Consider the following 17970-nt stretch of genomic DNA (forward strand, 5'->3'; position numbering starts at 1 on the left):
TTGTTAGTTTAATTTCATTTACTCGCAAAAACATTTATTCCAATTTTCATTTGCTTACATAGCTCACAAGCACTTACTTCATTTGCTCAATTTGCAATTTCATTTACAACCTTACTTTGAGCATTTTTTTGTACTTAGGGCATTTGCAATCAATTATTTTGCTCACTAAAATTGACCTCCAACATAAGTTGGTTGTATAGAGACTAGGACCCCTTCCTCAATACTCTTTCTATTAAAATTGGCAACTAGGGCCAAAACTCCACATGGGTCATCTTATTTATGACAGCTGATATTTTTCTTGGATTCCTCTCTTCGAGAGATGTAGGATTGATCTAAAGATCATCCGATTCCGACATGTACAAATGAAGATATGAATTTATTTATATTAAGGACCAATTGTCAAGGTCGGCCAGCAAGCAAAACAGGCACTCAAAACCCCAATTGATCCTCAACGTTGCATATGAAAAGGAGACCTCAAGTCATTTTACCATCATCTCATCTCACATCTCTCTCTCCTCTTGTGATTGGGTACACATTTTTGGGCAATCTTCTCTCTCACATGTGCGAAGGAAAGGAGGACAGATTTCTGTTGACTGCGTTGACTGAGCTGCAGGGAGGTTGTTTGACTGCGTTGACTTGATGTGTTGACCTGTTTTGACTTCGGCTTAGGTGAGGTATCTCTGTCCTAGCAGGCCGCAGATCTAGGCATAAAAACCGAGGCAATCTGACCTCTACTTTGACCAGCATTGACTGTACTAGGGCTGGCCACAGGGTTGACTTTTGTTGACCATTTTTTACTGGACTTTTTCAGACTATTTTGGGCTGATTAGACTTGTTGTTGGAGACCGAAGTTGACTGGGCTTGACAAAGCTGAATTGAGGAAGAATTCTGCCCTACTGACCAGCGTTGACTTTTCTGGTTAGGGCTCTTTTGCTGCTGTCATAAATTATCACATTTGTAAATTGTACTATCTCTCTCTTTGCTGAACTATTGAAGAATTTAAGAAGAATTGATCAAGGGTTTCCCCACATTGGAGTTTGTCCCTAGCTGGTGCCACATCTTGTGTCCTCTTGTCTTGGATTGTCTTCTACTGTTTATGTTTATGTTCTATCTGCATTTTACTATCATGTTGATGTGATTGCTAATCTGAATATTGATATTAGGCTAATAAAGAAATTGAAGTAAAATTGCCCTAAAGCATAGACCATACCATTGTTGCCTAAAATTAACACTTTCTCAGGTTGGTGAGAAAGATAAACATGTGACCAGGCAATTCAGGTTCATCTTGTCCAATGTTGGAGTGCTGGCATGTGCGTTGACTTGGTGGACTACATGGATACTTATTAATGAAGCTAAGCTTCTCGACTTGAGGCCCCTTGCAACCATCCCTATCCTTACAAGGGTAAAAGTTTAAAGAGGAAATCTCACCTTAGAATAGGTAGAATAGCCCTAATAAAATAAACCAAGAGAATTTCTACATCACTTTACTTTCTTTGCAATATGTTTCATGTTCATGCTATCTTGAATGTCATTTCATTGATCAAGTTTCATTGTTCACTATTCAACTAGCACTTTACAATTGCAAGCATCTCAAGTTTACTTTTACAAGTGTTTAAATTTCTTTTACTTGGATATATTGTCATTTGAAGTTCACTTGTTTATCCTGAAGTAATTGGAGTTTATTTACTTATCATGGAGTATCTTTCATTGGTGCAACTTTTCCTTCAAGTATGTTTCATGTCAACACATTTTACTTTCAAGTGCAAATTGTATCTTTACTTGTTATCATTCAATTACATATTCTTGCTTTACAAGTAATATTTCCTTCCTTGAGCATTTATCTTCTTGTAAGTTTACTTATTTGGCACTAGTCTTATCACTTTAATTCTTGCAAAGGATCTCTCTTGTTAATATCATTGCTTATTTATTTGTTTTACCTATTTGGTTATCTCGACATGCTCATGGTCATATTATTTACATATTAAAGTATTTACATGTTTTAATTTAATGATTGATGTATCCCTTGCTTAAATAATCTTTCATCTCCTAGAACTTGTTTAGTATCAACTAACCAAGCCTTAGATTTTCCTTAGGGTCTACCCTCCTTGGTTTCATCTAGGAGAGAGCCTAGACAAAGGAGTTGGGAATTGGGTGACAGCTCCAACTCACAGCTTGCCCCCAAGGCCACACCAAGTGGAGTTAAGGATTTGCTCGGCGCTAACCTTAGGTGTGGAAGCAGCCGACAACACACATATCACTGAGCTGGTCATGTCAAGAAAATTTTGAGTCATCCATGATGGCATGCCATTCTCTAGCTACACATTTGTTGCAATTGATTTGGTAAGAAAGGATTCAATTCTCTATATATTTGTACAGCTCTCTTCAGGGGTGCATAAGTTTCTAACATAAAGTATAAAATGAAAGAAATTAGTGCAATTCAAGCATCATACTTGGAGATTCCTTAGTCAACCTGCACAATTGTATATAAAAATGAAAATAATACACACAGAAGTTGCTCTTCAATGTAGATTGACTTAAAATGGATAACAAACAACATGATTGCTACATAAAAACAGAAATAGAAAGACTGCTTGTAGATGCAAGGTCTGCAAGTCATTTCTTCAATTATTGCACATTAGGGGAAATGTACAGAACTCACGTAGTATAAAGGTACTGCCACTCATTGAAAATAAACATAAGTAGAAGTCCCAACGGTAATGACAGGAAATTGTTGAGCAGAACCATAGAAAACTCATTCAAGTTTCCAGATTTTGTTGAATGCTTTGCTACATCCATAAGCTTTCGTAATGTAAGCTGAAAAAAATGAAACAGAATTAAGTTTAATATTTGAAAGTCATATGAATCTATAATTTGGCCAAAGCACAGAAAACAAAAAATATCATGCTTAAATATCTAATGGTGAAAATTTCACACAATTTATTTATAATAATAAACCATATTGTCTCTATTATCTAGTTAAAACGAGTTGAAAACATAACAAAGCAAGAACAGCGGGCACTTATCCAAGATAAGAAACCTATTTCCTTATTAGCAAGGAAGACAGTCATTTCTACTTCCAAATATTTGACTGAAGAAAAGCTAGTGGTTCAATAGGATGCAAAAAGAAATGGTTTGATTATGAATTTATCATTCAGGAATTTCAGATATAGTTGTCTGTGTTTTATTGTTAGTAATAAAAACATGAAGAGATAGACTTCATGATCCACAAAAGTCAGGCTTTACAGCTTAATGAACTTTTGGATAGCCTCCGGTTATGGTTTCACTTGACGCCTTTGTTGATAGTTGTTACATGATTGATGTTGTAATGGATGCTTTGATGATGTTTCACTCGGTATACTTGTTTAACATGGAATCAGTGTGAATCATAATATACCTTTCACATGTGTTAGAGGTTGATGATACATGCTGATGTATGACTCCCTTCATGGAACACTTCAGCACTTTTGGGCTAAGCCAATGTTGTATTGGCATCTCCATTTTATTGGCTTCAAGATGTTGTAGAGTGCTTAGCATTCTCCCCCTTATATTAGTTGATTTCACAATCATTTGAGTTCATTTGACATGGTCTAACATGACTGAATCCTTGATATAAGAATGTACGAGCATTCATGTTAAATTTCGAATACCAACCAGACTTATTTTCTCACAAAAATTTATTTTATCCCCAACAATTTATTTATTTACTCAAATAAACACTGAAATACAGAAAAATAAAATCATTGGTATGTTTAATTTCTAGAAATAAATATATTCAGCGGAATTTAAATCAGAAAAATCAATCACACATTGCCAAAATAATTCACCCACAACAATTCTCTGTCATCTATTAATCTGGAAAATCTGGGTTTTCCAACCCACAGATATACAAGGAAAATGCCATATCCAGAACCTGTAACTTGGCTTCCAAAGTGTTGAAAATGTGTAACTAGGTTTGGTCTTCATAAATATGAAATGTACCTTTGATTCTTGTAAATTGTAAAATGAAAGAAAATTATTATTATTATTTTTGGAACATGAGTTTCATGCTCAAGGTCTTTTATTTTATAGGTCAAGCACCCATTGAGTGCTTATAGGGTTTGTCCTAGGTCAAAAAGTCAAAAGAGTCATTGTCATAAGTTGAAAACCCCTTTGGGCACATTGTAACTTGTAAAGAAAATTATTTTTGTCCTTAAAAGTGTCAAAATACCCTCCAATATCAAGTCGGCCTGGCAGCTGGCAAGTTGGCCTAATTTGAGGAGCCACATCCACCTTTGAGAAGCCTATATAAAGGAGGAAACTCAACCTCCTTGGACCACATTCATCTCTCACTCATTTTAAGCGAAGGAAGAAGAAGAAGAAGGCAGCGAAGAAGGAAAAGGACAAAGAAGACTTTGTTTTGGGCTATTTCTCTCTCACATGTTGAAAAGTGTAACTAGTTTCGGTCTTCATAATGACATGTAAATGTGATTTTATGTAAAGAGATGTAAAGAAGAAAATAAAGCTTATTGTAATGCTTGCATCATGGGTTTCATGAGCAAAAGATTTTATTTTAGCAAAGGCTCCCATTGAGAGCCCTTAGGGATATTGTCATCTAGTAAAAAAAGTCTAAAAGAGTCATTGTCATGTAATGAAGACATGTTACACATTGTAAAGAGTCATACTTGTCTATGTAAAGACATCCTCCACGACCTTGTCACTAGCCCTCATCAAGTCGGCCTACAAGAAAGAGAGAAATCTAGAAGATGAAGTCGGCCTTCCTCCAAGGGATCATGTCGGTCTAATGGACACGGACAAACAAGCATATATACCCATACTCGGCCTCATTTGGAGACATGGAATTCAGTGAAGCAAGTCTACAAAGAAATGCAAAAGACATACCAGAAGAAGCCTCTACATCAGCGCAGCAAGAAGGTGAGGACTGTTTTGGGCTAGTTTGTCCTCCCACGTGCGAAGGTAGCAGATCTGAATGTATCAAGAGGAGGTCGAAGGATTGTAGCCACATTGACGTGATTTTGTTTGGGTGTAAGACTTCGCTAGAAGGAGCCGAGTAGAAGTGCAACATCTCTCTCTCTTAAGGAGACCATTCAAGGAACAAAAGTCAACTAGGCTTTTTGTGGTAGGGTTGCAGAACTACAAGAAGAGACTGAGATTCTGCGGGAAGCCGAGAAGGAGAAGAGGAAGAGCAGTGTTGGAGAGGAGGCTGGCAGCTTGGTCTTGGGACGAATCTAGTGTCAAGGGTCTTTGTCATGGTCTTGGTATTCGCCAATTGAAGATCTATAAGAAGAATTTCGTTTGGGTTTTCCTCTCAAAGAGTGAGAGGTTTTGGTATTGTGTCTCTTGTCTCTATTGTTCATGATGTGGTAATTGTCTTGATGACAAGAACACAATAATAACTACAAGAAAGAGAAGATCATAATCAAGAAGCAAAAATCTATCACAAGTAACTATCATAAGTACAGAAATCACAAAACTTTTGATGCCCTAGATTTCTCAACATCACATGTGCGAAGGAAGGCTAGGGTTTCTGCAACAGATCTAGGGTTTTCCTCTACAAATTCGATCTTGAAGAAGAGAAGGCAAGGAGGTCAAGCAAAGGTCACAAGAAGCCATCCACAAGCTCCAGAAGTCAGAAAAAGCTAAGCGAAGGTAAGGAAGTCCTTGAAAGCTAGAAAAAGCTCACACATGTGGCAGAAACAACTGTAGGAGTGCCGAAAATTTCAAGTCTGCAATGAAGGCCGAAATTCTACAACTGGAAGTCGAAGTTGTGCTACTGGAAGAGATTTGACTAGTTTTGAATTGGACAAGGAAAGCACATCATCCGGAAAGGTTGGACTTGGTCTTGGTCTAAAAGTCTTGGAATTCATCAATTAAAGAATCTATAAGGAAGAGAAGAGATTTGCGGGTTCAACTGGAGAAGTTTTGGTCGTGGCTTGCAGCCTATATTCTTTGTTCTTGTTCTTCTTGTTTTTGGTAGTTGTTTGATGATACACAAACATAATAATAATAAGTGAAGCTAATAAGTAAGATAAGTAAAAAGGCATCACAAGCAGTTATCAAAGAAAGAGAAATCACTAATAGTCCCATTTAATCCCGAACAAAATGGAGTTGTAGAACGAAAGAACCGATCCATTGCAGAAAGTGTAAAAGCAATGTTACATGATCAACACGAAGTCCCCACAGGTCACTAGATAATAGAACTCCTAAAGAAGTATTCACTGGGAAGAAACCTACCGTAAAGCATCTCTGAATTTTTGGTTGTCTTATCTATATTCATATACCTAAGGAAAAAAGAAAGAAGTTGGATCCATCAGACAGTATGGGAACCTTTGTTGGCTATAGTAACTCCTCTAAAGCCTATAGGATCTACATATAAGAAGGACATTGAATGGAAGTCAGTCGAGATGTGATATTTGATGAAAGTATTTGTTGGAATTTCTAATACTAACTGTTAGAAATCCTTCATGTACTTTTTGATTTATTTTTGCCTACTTGTTCTATTTAATTAACAAGTTATTTACCATGTAAATACTGAAAATAAATACAAGTACATGCTCAACACATTACAGATCATCAACTGAAGGAAAAACAAGCACACAAGTGACACTGTTGTTTTTGGACCAATGTCCCTGGAAAAACCCAATGTGGGAAAAAAGGTGCAACTATCTGAGGGTTTTATTATTAAGCAGTTTCAGAATACAATCTGGGTGCCAAACCGGCTCACCCAACAGAGAATGATCTCGGTAGTAGTACCTCTCAGTCGGAGACAGATATTCCGACTAAAACCCCAGATGAACAATCCCACAACTCTCAGCTCCAATCTGCCCCATGAATTCTCCAACGTCTGCCTCTAGGGACTGCGTCAGCCTCTTTGGCCCAGCATCACCCCAATTCGCCCTGCGTTAGCCTCTGGAGGCACTGCGTCAGACTCTAAAGCCTTTGCGTCACCCATGCTAGCTCTCTGTAGCACTGCGCAGCTCTTGGCTACCTCTGCATGGGCCCTGACTGGCTCTGCGTGGCCTCTAGCTGGCTCTGCATCACTCTCTCTCGGCTTCTGCGCTGATGCTCCCAGTACCCTCTCCGCCGACTGTTTCTGTATTCACTGCCCCTCAGCTACAACTCTGATCACTCCTTCGATTTCCTCAGCAAGCCTTGCCCCAGAAAATCGAATTCTTGATCAACTCGATGTGTTCTCCAAGTGACCCTCAAGCCTCCTCTTATACTTTTCTCGTTCACAATTCAGCGGCCGAGATTAAGTCCCCAATCAACGGCTAAGATTAACTCTGGTTTGATCCATGACTTTTGGACCCTTCTAACACAGTTTTATATTAATTCACATTAATATTTTATTTTCCCTAAGTTTAGACTTAGGGACTCCATTAAAAATATTAATTATTTTAATATCTCCCAAACTATTTAGAATCTGCCCAAACCATTTCTGGGTATTGGAGATCTCATGTGCTTTAGCCTCTCCACCAATTTTCGTGGCTAGAGCACATCCGATGCTACCCCAAATCAACACTCCCTCTTAGCCAGGATTGTGCTTTAGTAATACTCTTCACTAAGCATCACCCTGATCATCCGACATCAGTGCTGGTGTTGATGCTAGGTCTGCTGCCCAACATCCTTTGTACTGTTGCATCATGTAAGGCTACCCATGGCCCTGCCACTGCCACTGTTACAATCGTACGGCAACCCTCTCATCATGCTGCATCGTGCTACCCATAGCACTGCCACTGCTAACTGTTGCATTGCAACTCAGTTACTGAGAAGTAAGTAATTGATCTCCCAACTCTAACATCTCTGTCAGGCAAGAGACACCCACGATGCTAAAACTTCTTCTGTCGATGACAAGCGCTCCCTCTCTGACCTCTGCGTTGTTGCAACAACTCCATGCACCTCGCACAGCTACCTCACATTGTCCTGGGACTCCTACACTGTAGCTCCCTCTGTCGCTCCATCCGCATCCGTCTCCACTGACATCCGCCAGTACTGCTACTCCTCTTCAGGGCTCCCGTAGCAAGGTATAATCCAAGAGGTTGGGTACCTCGAGGATCCTGCCCCTCATCGCCTATAGTCCATCTGACTACAACTCGATGTCTCCCCACTTCCTCTCAAGTGGTATGTGAGCACTCATGGCACAGTGATCATCTGTCTCAACTTCTTTCTCCGCCCTTGCTGGCGCAACCTTGGTCTCAGAAGCCTCTCCCTTGCTCTTCTTCCTTGGACACTGGCTCACATAGTGACCCAGTTCCCCACAGTGGAAGCATTTGACCTTGGAAAGGTCCTTCTTCGTTCGTTTCTCCTGCTTTCCCTCATATACTAGGGCAGTATCCTCCTCTTCCTCTTGACTCTGACCCCCTAGCCGCTACTTCCCGCCTTGTTCAGTGTTCTAATCTCTTCTTGGCGAAGAGCCGCCCACAGTTCCTCCCAATCTGGAAGGGTCGACCTACCTAGTATGCTCTAGACAAACAACTCCCAGTCTTCTGAGATTGCGTTCAAGGCTGTCCTCACCATCAATTCTTGATCTGGTGTGGCCCCTATGGAAGTCAGTTGATCCCAGATCTCCTTCAATCGACCGAGAAAGGTGTCAATCTATTCTACCTTCTGCATCTGGTATGACCACAGCTAATTTTCTAGTAGCATCTTCCTCTGCAGAGAAGTATGCTGATACAATTTCGTCAAGACCTCCCACATCGCATTTGTCGTTTCCTTTCCGAAATATGTGGTACTACATGGTCCTTGACCCCATCAAGGATGATGCTCTTGGCTCTCGCCATTGCCTCCTTCTACTTATCGTCCTCAACCGAGTCAACTAGGATCGCTATCGTCTTCAAGGCGAAGTGCTTGAGACGTTTCCTGTCTAGAACGGACAAGATTTTGACCTTCCAGACTACGAAGTTTGAGGCTCCATCCAATCTATCCTAGTCTCTTACCCTGTTCACTTCCATTTCGCTGCTCCTATACTTCCCTTCTGGAAGTTCTCGGTGTCACTCCCTCTGAGCCTCGATTTCCCTCCTAGAAACCCCTCTGCCACTATCAAGATGCCCCCACTCTGATCGTTAGTGCCGCTGCACCACTGATCTAGATTTCTTGGCTAGAAATCCTCTGCAGCAACTTCCCCCTCCTTGGTCTTGCCCTGTTAGGTATTGTTCTGACTACAATACCCCACCAGCTTCACTCTGCAACTTACCCACAGCCTCCTATGCCTCAGCAAACTGAACATTAGAGCTTCTAGGCTCTGCGCAATCCCGGCACCAGCAAAATTCGCACCTCCTGGCCACGGGCGTCAATCCTTCCTAACTAAGAAAGATGATCGGGCACTGCGTCGGTCAGGTCTGCTCCCTTTTGCCACTACGCTGATCCTCCTCCCAGCTCAAACTTGATGACGCACGCACTGCATCACCCCTTCCTTGCGGCTTCTCCGCTAGGAACAACTTTTGTCACTCGGAACAACTGTTTCCGTTGCTACTGCTCTGCTTGGCTGATGCCCTCAATTCTCCTGTGATCTGCAAACATGCTCTGCTACCATGTTGGAATTTCTAATTTTAACTATTATAAATCCTTCATGTACTTTCTGATTTATTTTTGCCTACTTGTTATGTTTAATTAACAAGTTATTCACCATGTAAATGCTGAAAATAAATACAAGTACATGCTCAACACATTACAGATCATCAACTAGAGAAAAAACAAGCACACAAGTGACACTGTTGTTTTTGGACCAATGTCCCCGAAAAAACCCAATGCAGGAAAATCGGTGCAGCTATCTTAGGGTTTTATTATTATGCAGTTTCAGAATACAATTTGGGTGCCAAACCGGCTCACCCAACAAAGAATGATCTCAGCAGTAGTACCTCTCATTCGGAGACAGATATTCCAACTAAAATCTCGGATGAACAATCCCACAGCTCTCAGCTCCAATCTGCCCCACAAATTCTCTAGTGTCTGCCTCTAGGGATTGCGTCAGCCTCTCTGGCCCAACGTCACCCCAATTCGCCCTGCGTCAGCCTCTACAGCCTTTGCGTCACCCACGTTGGCTCTCTCTGGCATTACGCAGCTCCTAGCTGCCTCTGCATGGGCCCTAACTAGCTCTGCATGGCCTCTAGCTAGCTCTACGTCCCTCTCTCCCGACTTCTGCGCTGATGCTCCTGATACCCTCTCTACCTCTCTGCTTCTATATTCACTACCCCTCAACTGCAACTCTGATCACTCCTTCGATTTCCTCAGCAAGCCCTGCCCCAGAAAATCGAATTCTTAATCAACTCGCTGTGTTCTCCAAGTGACCCTCAAGCCTCCTCTTATACTTTTCTCGTTCACAATTCAATGGTCGAGACTAAGTCCCTAATCAACGGCTAAGATTAACCCTGGCTTGATCCATGACTTTTGGACCCTTTTAACACAGTTTTATATTAATTCACATTAATATTTTATTTTCCCTAAGTTTAGACTTAGGGACTCCATTAAAAATATTAGTTATTTTAATATCTCCCAAACTGTTTAGAATCTTGCCAAACCATTTCTGGGTATTGAAGATCTCATGTGCTTTAGCCTCTCCACCAATTTTCGTGGCTAGAGCACATCCAATGCTACCCCAAATCAACAGTATTGCATTCATGAAATCAAACAATCTCCTTATGGACTCTAATGATGAAGAACTTCTAGTATTTGAAGAATTTATTAGGGAAGAAAAAGAATAAAATCATGAAGATGAAGGTCCCAGTGCATCGTAGTGGGCCATCGTAATGTTAGGGGCACAAGAATACTTCACACAAAGTTCACCTTAAAATGTCTAACTAAATCAGGACATCGGAACAAGTTACCTCACTTATGTTAAGGATAGTTAGGTCAATAACCCTATTGGGTATTGTTGTCGCCTTACACACATACCTAAGTTAGTGAGAAAAGCCCTTAACCCCACAAGGTGTGGTTGGTGGCAAATTTAAGAAATGGGGTTGTCACTTATTCCCAACTCTCTCTTTGTTTAAGCTCCCTCCTAGGCAAGCTAATGGGGGTGGTCCCTAAATGGAAAGCTAAGTAAAAAGTGATGTGAGGTTTCCAGGAGATGTTAAGGTTAATTTAGATTACTTGAGATTATGCGCAAATACAATGAGGAATATGAAATGAAATATACTTCAATAACCATCAACATATAAATCAAAGGTAAGCATATAAGACTAGTGCTTTCAATATTGCTTCAAAATAAATAAAACTTGCTTTCAAAGTGAAACACAAGTAACCCTATCAATCAAATAGATGTTAGAAAAGATGATATCACTTGCAAGATTTAAAATTGTTTTCAAAGAAATGCTTTTAAAATATAACCATTCACAATTCTAAAGCATGTAAAGAAGCGATACAAAATAACTTGCAAATGAAACAAGTTGAAACTTCACTTGCAAAATGAAGGATATGGTACTTGCCTAATGAGATATTACAAGATAATGAATTCAAGACATTTTCATCATGACAAGCATATAAATAAATTGAGAGTAAAATAGCTTGAAAAGTAAAGTGAATTAATATGAAATGCATTTAACGAAGGTCAGATGCAATTATCTTGATTAATTTTAAGCTAAATGTCTATTCTTTGTGAGAGATCTTCCTCTTGAACTCTTGCCAAAGGATAAAAATTGGGGTGACTGTAAGAAAGAGGGGTTAAGGACACGATGATGTCGTTAACGAAACCATTTCCTTGAGACTTACTAGCCAGCATGTGCCTTCGTTCCTACAAGGGGGCAAACCACCTTCTAATTGCAGGGTCACATACTCTTTACCTTACCTCGTACCAATTGGAAGAATTTTCCAAGAAAATATTTTCCCTATGATATCTATCAACCAAGCTTATGCTTCAAGGTTAATTGAGTTAAAATCAAAACTATGCCAAAATGCCTAAACATTATGCAAGTAAGTTTTCCCAAGGGAGATTTGCAATGTTTCAATATAATGGAAAAGAGATAGTGCTCAAAGTAAATTGCAAATGTTACTTCATTTGGAAAAGGAAATTAGCTTGAAAATGAATTGAAGTGATGCAAGTAAGTTTTCTTTGCAAAAGAGGAATTGCCTCAAGTAAATGAAAGTGCTCACAATGATATAACTTCAAAATTGTTCAAGACACATAAGCATAAGCTTCATAAGCAAATTAAATTGTAAATTGCACCAAGTAAATGCCACAAACCATAAACTTGTAGCAATGGGAAATGAGATGAAGCTAAAGAAAAGTGAATGATTGTTTGTAAAGTATGCTTGGAAAATAAGTGAACAAGATAACAAATGAGCATATAATGAGGCAATTGTATCCCAAAGAAAGCAAATTGTTAAGCAACTAAATTAAACTTGCCACATAACTCCAACTATTTGCATGTAAAAAATGAGTTGCTCTAAAGCAAAATATCAACTTATACTTCAAAGAAAGAATGAAATGCAAGGCATCAAGTGAACCTTGTAGCAAAATTTAACTTAGAAATTGAAATGTGATGGTAAGGTTGTGTTAATTTTAAAGCATGCAATGAGCTAAAAATGAAAGTTAAAAAAGATGCAAAATTAATCCACCAAATCTTCCTTCTAAAAGAGGAGAAAAGATGCCTTGGGTAAAACCCAAGTTCCCACAAGAAAAAGAGATATTTTAATATGATATCACGATGCAGTTAAAACCTCTTAGAAGGCTGCCCAAAAGATGAAGGGAAATAGTACAAGATTTGTAGATAGAAATAGTTATAATATCCCTCCAAAAATAGCAACCTCAAAGGCCAATGAAGACTTGCTAAAATCTGAAAATTACAGTATCCTCAAAGGCCCACGGCCTATCCTTATTTGCATCTCCTTCTAGTGCTCACGGCCTCCTTGAAATAAATCTCAAATTTCCTTGAGAGGTCCTACAAGAAAACTAGTTAGAGTTCAATAGTCTTTCCTCAAGGCACGTGTTGTCAAAACTCCAACCTTGAGCTGCAAAACCAAGACAAAATTAGTGTAAAGGAGCATGTAAGCATGACACAAAATAATATACAAAACCAAATCAAGTGATGAGAGTGAACGCCATCACTTCTCTAGTTTGGAAAATGCTCTTAAATAGCTAAATAAATCGATGAAAGCACAAATTCTAAAGAGATTAAAATTTAGAAGTATTTGCTTGTGTACAAGCTATGTCAAAGAAAATCCCTACAAGAAAATCACTTCGTAAGATAAACTATGGAATTCAAAGAACCAATGAAAGCTCCTTGGAGAATGTGTCAAGAGTGGGTTGGTCTCTCCAAAGACTTCCCCTCACGCTTGATATTTGATCCAACAAGATTCTCCTCTACAAAACTTCAATCCAACATTAGTCCCATATAGATTTAGCAAATGCAATGATAAGAACACTCTATAAATTTATTGGAAAATAGCTAGAGATTTCTACAGCTATAGCATAATACTCCTAAATCAATTTCCAATGCAAGATAGTTTTACATTAACAAATTTACAAAAACATATGGAAATAACATAAATCAAAAGCATGAGCAAAGGAAACTATACCAATAGTGAGCCAATCAACACACTCCAATGGAACAACACTCATGAATGAACCCCAAAGTTTTTGTTGCAATTTAAGAGCAAAGCTTTCTCAAGCACAATAGCTTGTAACAACGGATTCAAAGTGAAAGCACAAAGATCTATTATATAGAGAAGTGGGAGAAAATCCCAATGAACATATCATGTGACAAGTGGAGAGGGAGGAAATCCCAAGGAAACAAATTGAATTCCAAGAGTGAAAACTCCTGCCAAGTGTGAAACTGAAATCTGGTAGGTGCCCTCCCAATGCAATTCAAACTATTGCAGGTGGCCAGCATGTATCATTGTTGATGTGCAAGTTCTTTATGGCTGCCAAGTGTACAAAGGGACTAGAGGAAAAGGGGAGACACACTCCCTCAAATATATACTGATTACCCAACTAGGTGTCACTTCAAACCAAAACTTTGAATGTTGTTTAATATCACTAACCTGGGCCTGTGTATTGGACTCCAAGAGCTGTCAGCGATTCAGCATATAGACTTAACTGATGTTTGAGTTTTAGTTTAAAGTGGATGAGTGTATCTCCACTAACCAATGTATGCCAATATGTGAGCCTAAGGGGGCACAAACTATGACATGTGTCCCCCACTAACTGAAATATCTCAACCCCTTCCAAATATGAGTGTTAGTTGAACTCGGAGAGCTACGTACATGTGGATAGCAGGGTAAAGTATAGTGGAAACATATACTTGAGCATGAGGTATTTGCTTGAGCATCGGTCCCACTAACAGTAAAGAGATAAAAGCTTTTGTTATGGATAAGTTCCACAAGCGTACTTGGGTGAAGGAGCTAGGGAGAAAGAAAAAATATTATATTGAAGAGTTTAATTCCACTCATAATCAACAACAAAAAGTGTACATAGGGGCCAATATTTCTTCAAGAGCCAAAATTCTTATTGCTCAGTTAAGGACTAATTCTCATAAACTTCGTTGTCAAACAGGGCGCTGAAAAAGGCCAAAAGAAATGTGGGAGGAAAGAGTATGTATTTTTTGCTCTTTCGGAAAAGTGGAAACAAAAAAGCATTTCATTTTAGAATGCCAAGCCTTCAAAGACAGCAGGGAAAGTTATGCAGATATTTTGGCAACTAGTTCTTAGGATAATCTATTTAGCGAGGCGTTTGTCAAGAAGCTCAGAGCGTTTATTGTGAAAGTTCACAGGAAAAGGGCCAAATACAAGAGCCAAATAGAGAAGCAATCTGCCACTAACTGAAATATCTCAACCCCTTCCAAATATGAGTGTTAGTTGAACTCGAAGAGCTGCGTACATGTGGATAGGAGGGTAAAGTATAGTGGAAACATATACCTGAGCATGGGGTATTTGCTTGAGCATGGGTCCCAAAAACAGTAAAGAGATAAAAGCTTTTGTTATGGATAAGTTCCACAAGCGTACTTGGGTGAAGGAGTTAGGGAAAAAGAAAAAAATATTATATTGAAGAGTTTAATTCCAATCATAATTATCAACAAAATGTGTACATAGGGGCCAATATTTCTTCAAGAGCCAAAATTCTTATTGCTCAATTAAGGACTAATTCGCATAAACTTCGTTGTCAAACAGGGCGCTGAAAAAGGCCAAAAGAAATGTGGGAGGAAAGAGTATGTATTTTTTTCTCTTTCGGAAAAGTGGAAACAGAAAAGCATTTCATTTTAGAATGCCAAGCCTTCAAAGACAGCAGGGAAAGTTATGAAGATATTTTGGCGACTAGCTCTTGGGATAATCTATTCAACGAGGGGTTTGTCAAGAAGCTCAGAGCATTTATTGTGAAACTTCACAGGAAAAGGGCCAAATACAAGAGCCAAATAGAGAAACAATCTGCCACTAACTGAAATATCTCAACCCCTTCCAAATATGAGTGTTAGTTGAACTCGGAGAGCTGCGTACATGTGGATAGGAGGGTAAAGTATAGTGGAAACATATACTTGAGCATGGGGTACTTGCTTGAGCATGGGTCCCACTAACAATAAAGAGATAAAAGCTTTTGTTATGGATAAATTCCACAAGCGTACGTGGGTGAAGGAGTTAAGGAAAAAGAAAAAATATTATATTGAAGAGTTTAATTCCACTCATAATCATCAACAAAAAGTGTACATAAGGGCCAATATTTCTTCAAGAGCCAAAATTCTTATTGCTCAATTAAGGACTAATTCGCATAAACTTCGTTGTCAAACAGGGCGCTGAAAAAGGCCAAAAGAAATGTGGGAGGAAAGAGTATGTATTTTTTGCTCTTTCAGAAAAGTGGAAACAAAAAAGCATTTCATTTTAGAATGCCAAGCCTTCAAAGACAGCAGGGAAAGTTATGCAGATATTTTGGCAACTAGCTCTTGGGATAATCTATTTAGCAAGGGGTTTGTCAAGAAGCTCGGAGCGTTTATTGTGAAACTTCACAGGAAAAGGGCCAAATACAAGAGCCAAATAGAGAAGCAATCTGTCCCATAGGCTATCTTTAGCCTCATGGACATTATAATAACTTCTTCTTCTTCTATCTCCACTAATTTCTCCATCAAATATCTTAACATATCTTCTTTGCCATATGCTGATTCCCTTTGTTGTAGTGTTGATCTTTGACTGTCCAACGTGTACCTTTTAATTATCCTTTCATGTTATGCGTACACCATGGAGAGGGATGTGGGGTCCCTTCCCACTCACTTAGTTTACCTTTGCACTTTAATTCCAAGCTTGTTTTAAATTAAATCAAAAGTTGAATTTTAACAATTCGATGTACCGCATGAACTTCAACGTGGAACTTTGTTGACTTCCTTTGACTTGGCACTTGGCATTTTGACTTTGATTTGTACCTTATGTGGTGGGCCCAACATGGCTACCACATCACCTTTGACTTCCCCTCAATTTGCCTTGTCACTCGATTGACTTATTTTGACTTTGGAAAAATTGCTGAATTTTTCCACTTATTGAATTTTTTGCCACTAACATTAAGAAAAACGGCTTTTGAGGGACTATAAGTTGTTTTTTGACCCTCAAAGTGGGTCCTAGGATAATGTTGGACCTCGGAGGATGAATTCTCGAGTAGTCACATGTCCCAAATATTTCCTAAAACCACTTATTTACATCATTACATAGAAATTAATTAAAAATTCCGTTTTGCAGGAAATTTTTAATTATTAAAAAATCCTACTTAGACCTAGTCAAATTCCGCGAAATTTCAGAGATGACCTAACATGGTAATATACATTGACTCTAGACATCAAGATGCATTAGGGGCTCAACCTTCAAGCCGTCACCTCGACTTTGGGGTATGTGGTGAGTGAAAAAACCTAGAAAATTATTCACCGCTAAAAAGCAGGAATAACTAACCAAGTAAAAAAACACTCCAAGGTGTATTCGCTTGTTGATCGAGTCACAACACCCTAGGCCTATTACATGACTTTATTCATCATGCTAGTGACATTTATACAATATCCCCATAGGGCTGCAGAATCTGAGGACTGAAAAAGAAAATGAGAAGAAGAAGTAGACTTGAAAAACTCTGATAATATAGTGGACTCTGATGGTACATGAAGCCTCTGATATATCCTTGGGCATGGAGTCTTCAAAAATCTTCAAGGGCCACTCCATTGGTCAACAGGTATTTTATTATTTCCAACCTCCAAGGGGGTGACATGTCCCAAGTTAGCCCATCAATTCGGTGTGTGTGTGTGTCAATAATAATTGCAGAGTAGGAAAGACTTTAGGGTAGTTGCCACAACCATGTTACCAGCTAATGGTGGTCCAACATCTTGAGTGTATAGATATGAGGAAGAAATCGTGGAGGCATGACTTACCTCAGCCTACTTTTTCCAACCCTCTGGTGTGCCTTTTACCTTTTATGATTCGTCTTTATTAGGTGCATACCTCAGGAACCCAAGCCTGCTTTTAAGATTTTCCATTACCCCTTTAAGATGAAGCAATTTATAACTCATCAGGGTTGGGACATACAAGAGTTCATTTCTTTAGATAAAGCATTAAATGCTTGAGGAACTAGGTGATGGCTAATGAGGGGGGCAAAGCTCATGCTAGGCTTTTTCCCACACACTAAATAAACATCCCATCCTTTTTTTGCATTCTGCATTTTTTGTTATTGTAGCTTTCTATGTTTTTTTCTTCTTTCAGTTGCATCAACCACCAAGGCCTGTGTCTGGGCCCAGACTCAAGGATGAGGATGAAGGGTGCAAATCCCATGACGAATGACCATTAACGTGAAGAATGGAGATGAACAAGCGGAAAATATGGAAGGTTGTAAGTATGGCTTGTTGGGGCCTTCATTTTGAGTTTTTGCGGAAAAGATGGAAGGTGGTAAGTATGGATTGTTGGGGCCTTCATTTTGAGTTTTTGCGGAAAAAGGAGCCAAGGGCAAGTGGCTGAGATGACCGTTGGGGTTGCAGAGCTGACAGCCGAGAGTAGAATAGGAACTGGAAGTGAACCGCCAGTTGC

At 39.2% G+C, this 17970-nt stretch overlaps 1 protein-coding gene across 3 annotated transcripts in view; it reads right to left on the reverse strand.

Moving 5' to 3' along the window:
• Window positions 1-17970, reverse strand: part of LOC149219376 (GDP-mannose transporter GONST1-like) — a 297856-nt gene that overhangs the window by 104451 nt on the left and 175435 nt on the right. For all 3 annotated transcript variants that reach the window (XM_089384353.1, XM_089384352.1, XM_089384354.1), the window contains exon 7: window positions 2660-2814. In XM_089384353.1, coding sequence (XP_089240479.1) covers window positions 2660-2814 — 155 coding nt within the window. The remainder of the gene's footprint in view (window positions 1-2659; window positions 2815-17970) is intronic.

Source organism: Pinus tabuliformis, chromosome Q, assembly GCF_031772625.1.
Source record: "Pinus tabuliformis cultivar Carrire ecotype Pingquan chromosome Q, CPIR1, whole genome shotgun sequence".
In the NCBI taxonomy this organism is placed as follows: domain Eukaryota; kingdom Viridiplantae; phylum Streptophyta; class Pinopsida; order Pinales; family Pinaceae; genus Pinus; species Pinus tabuliformis.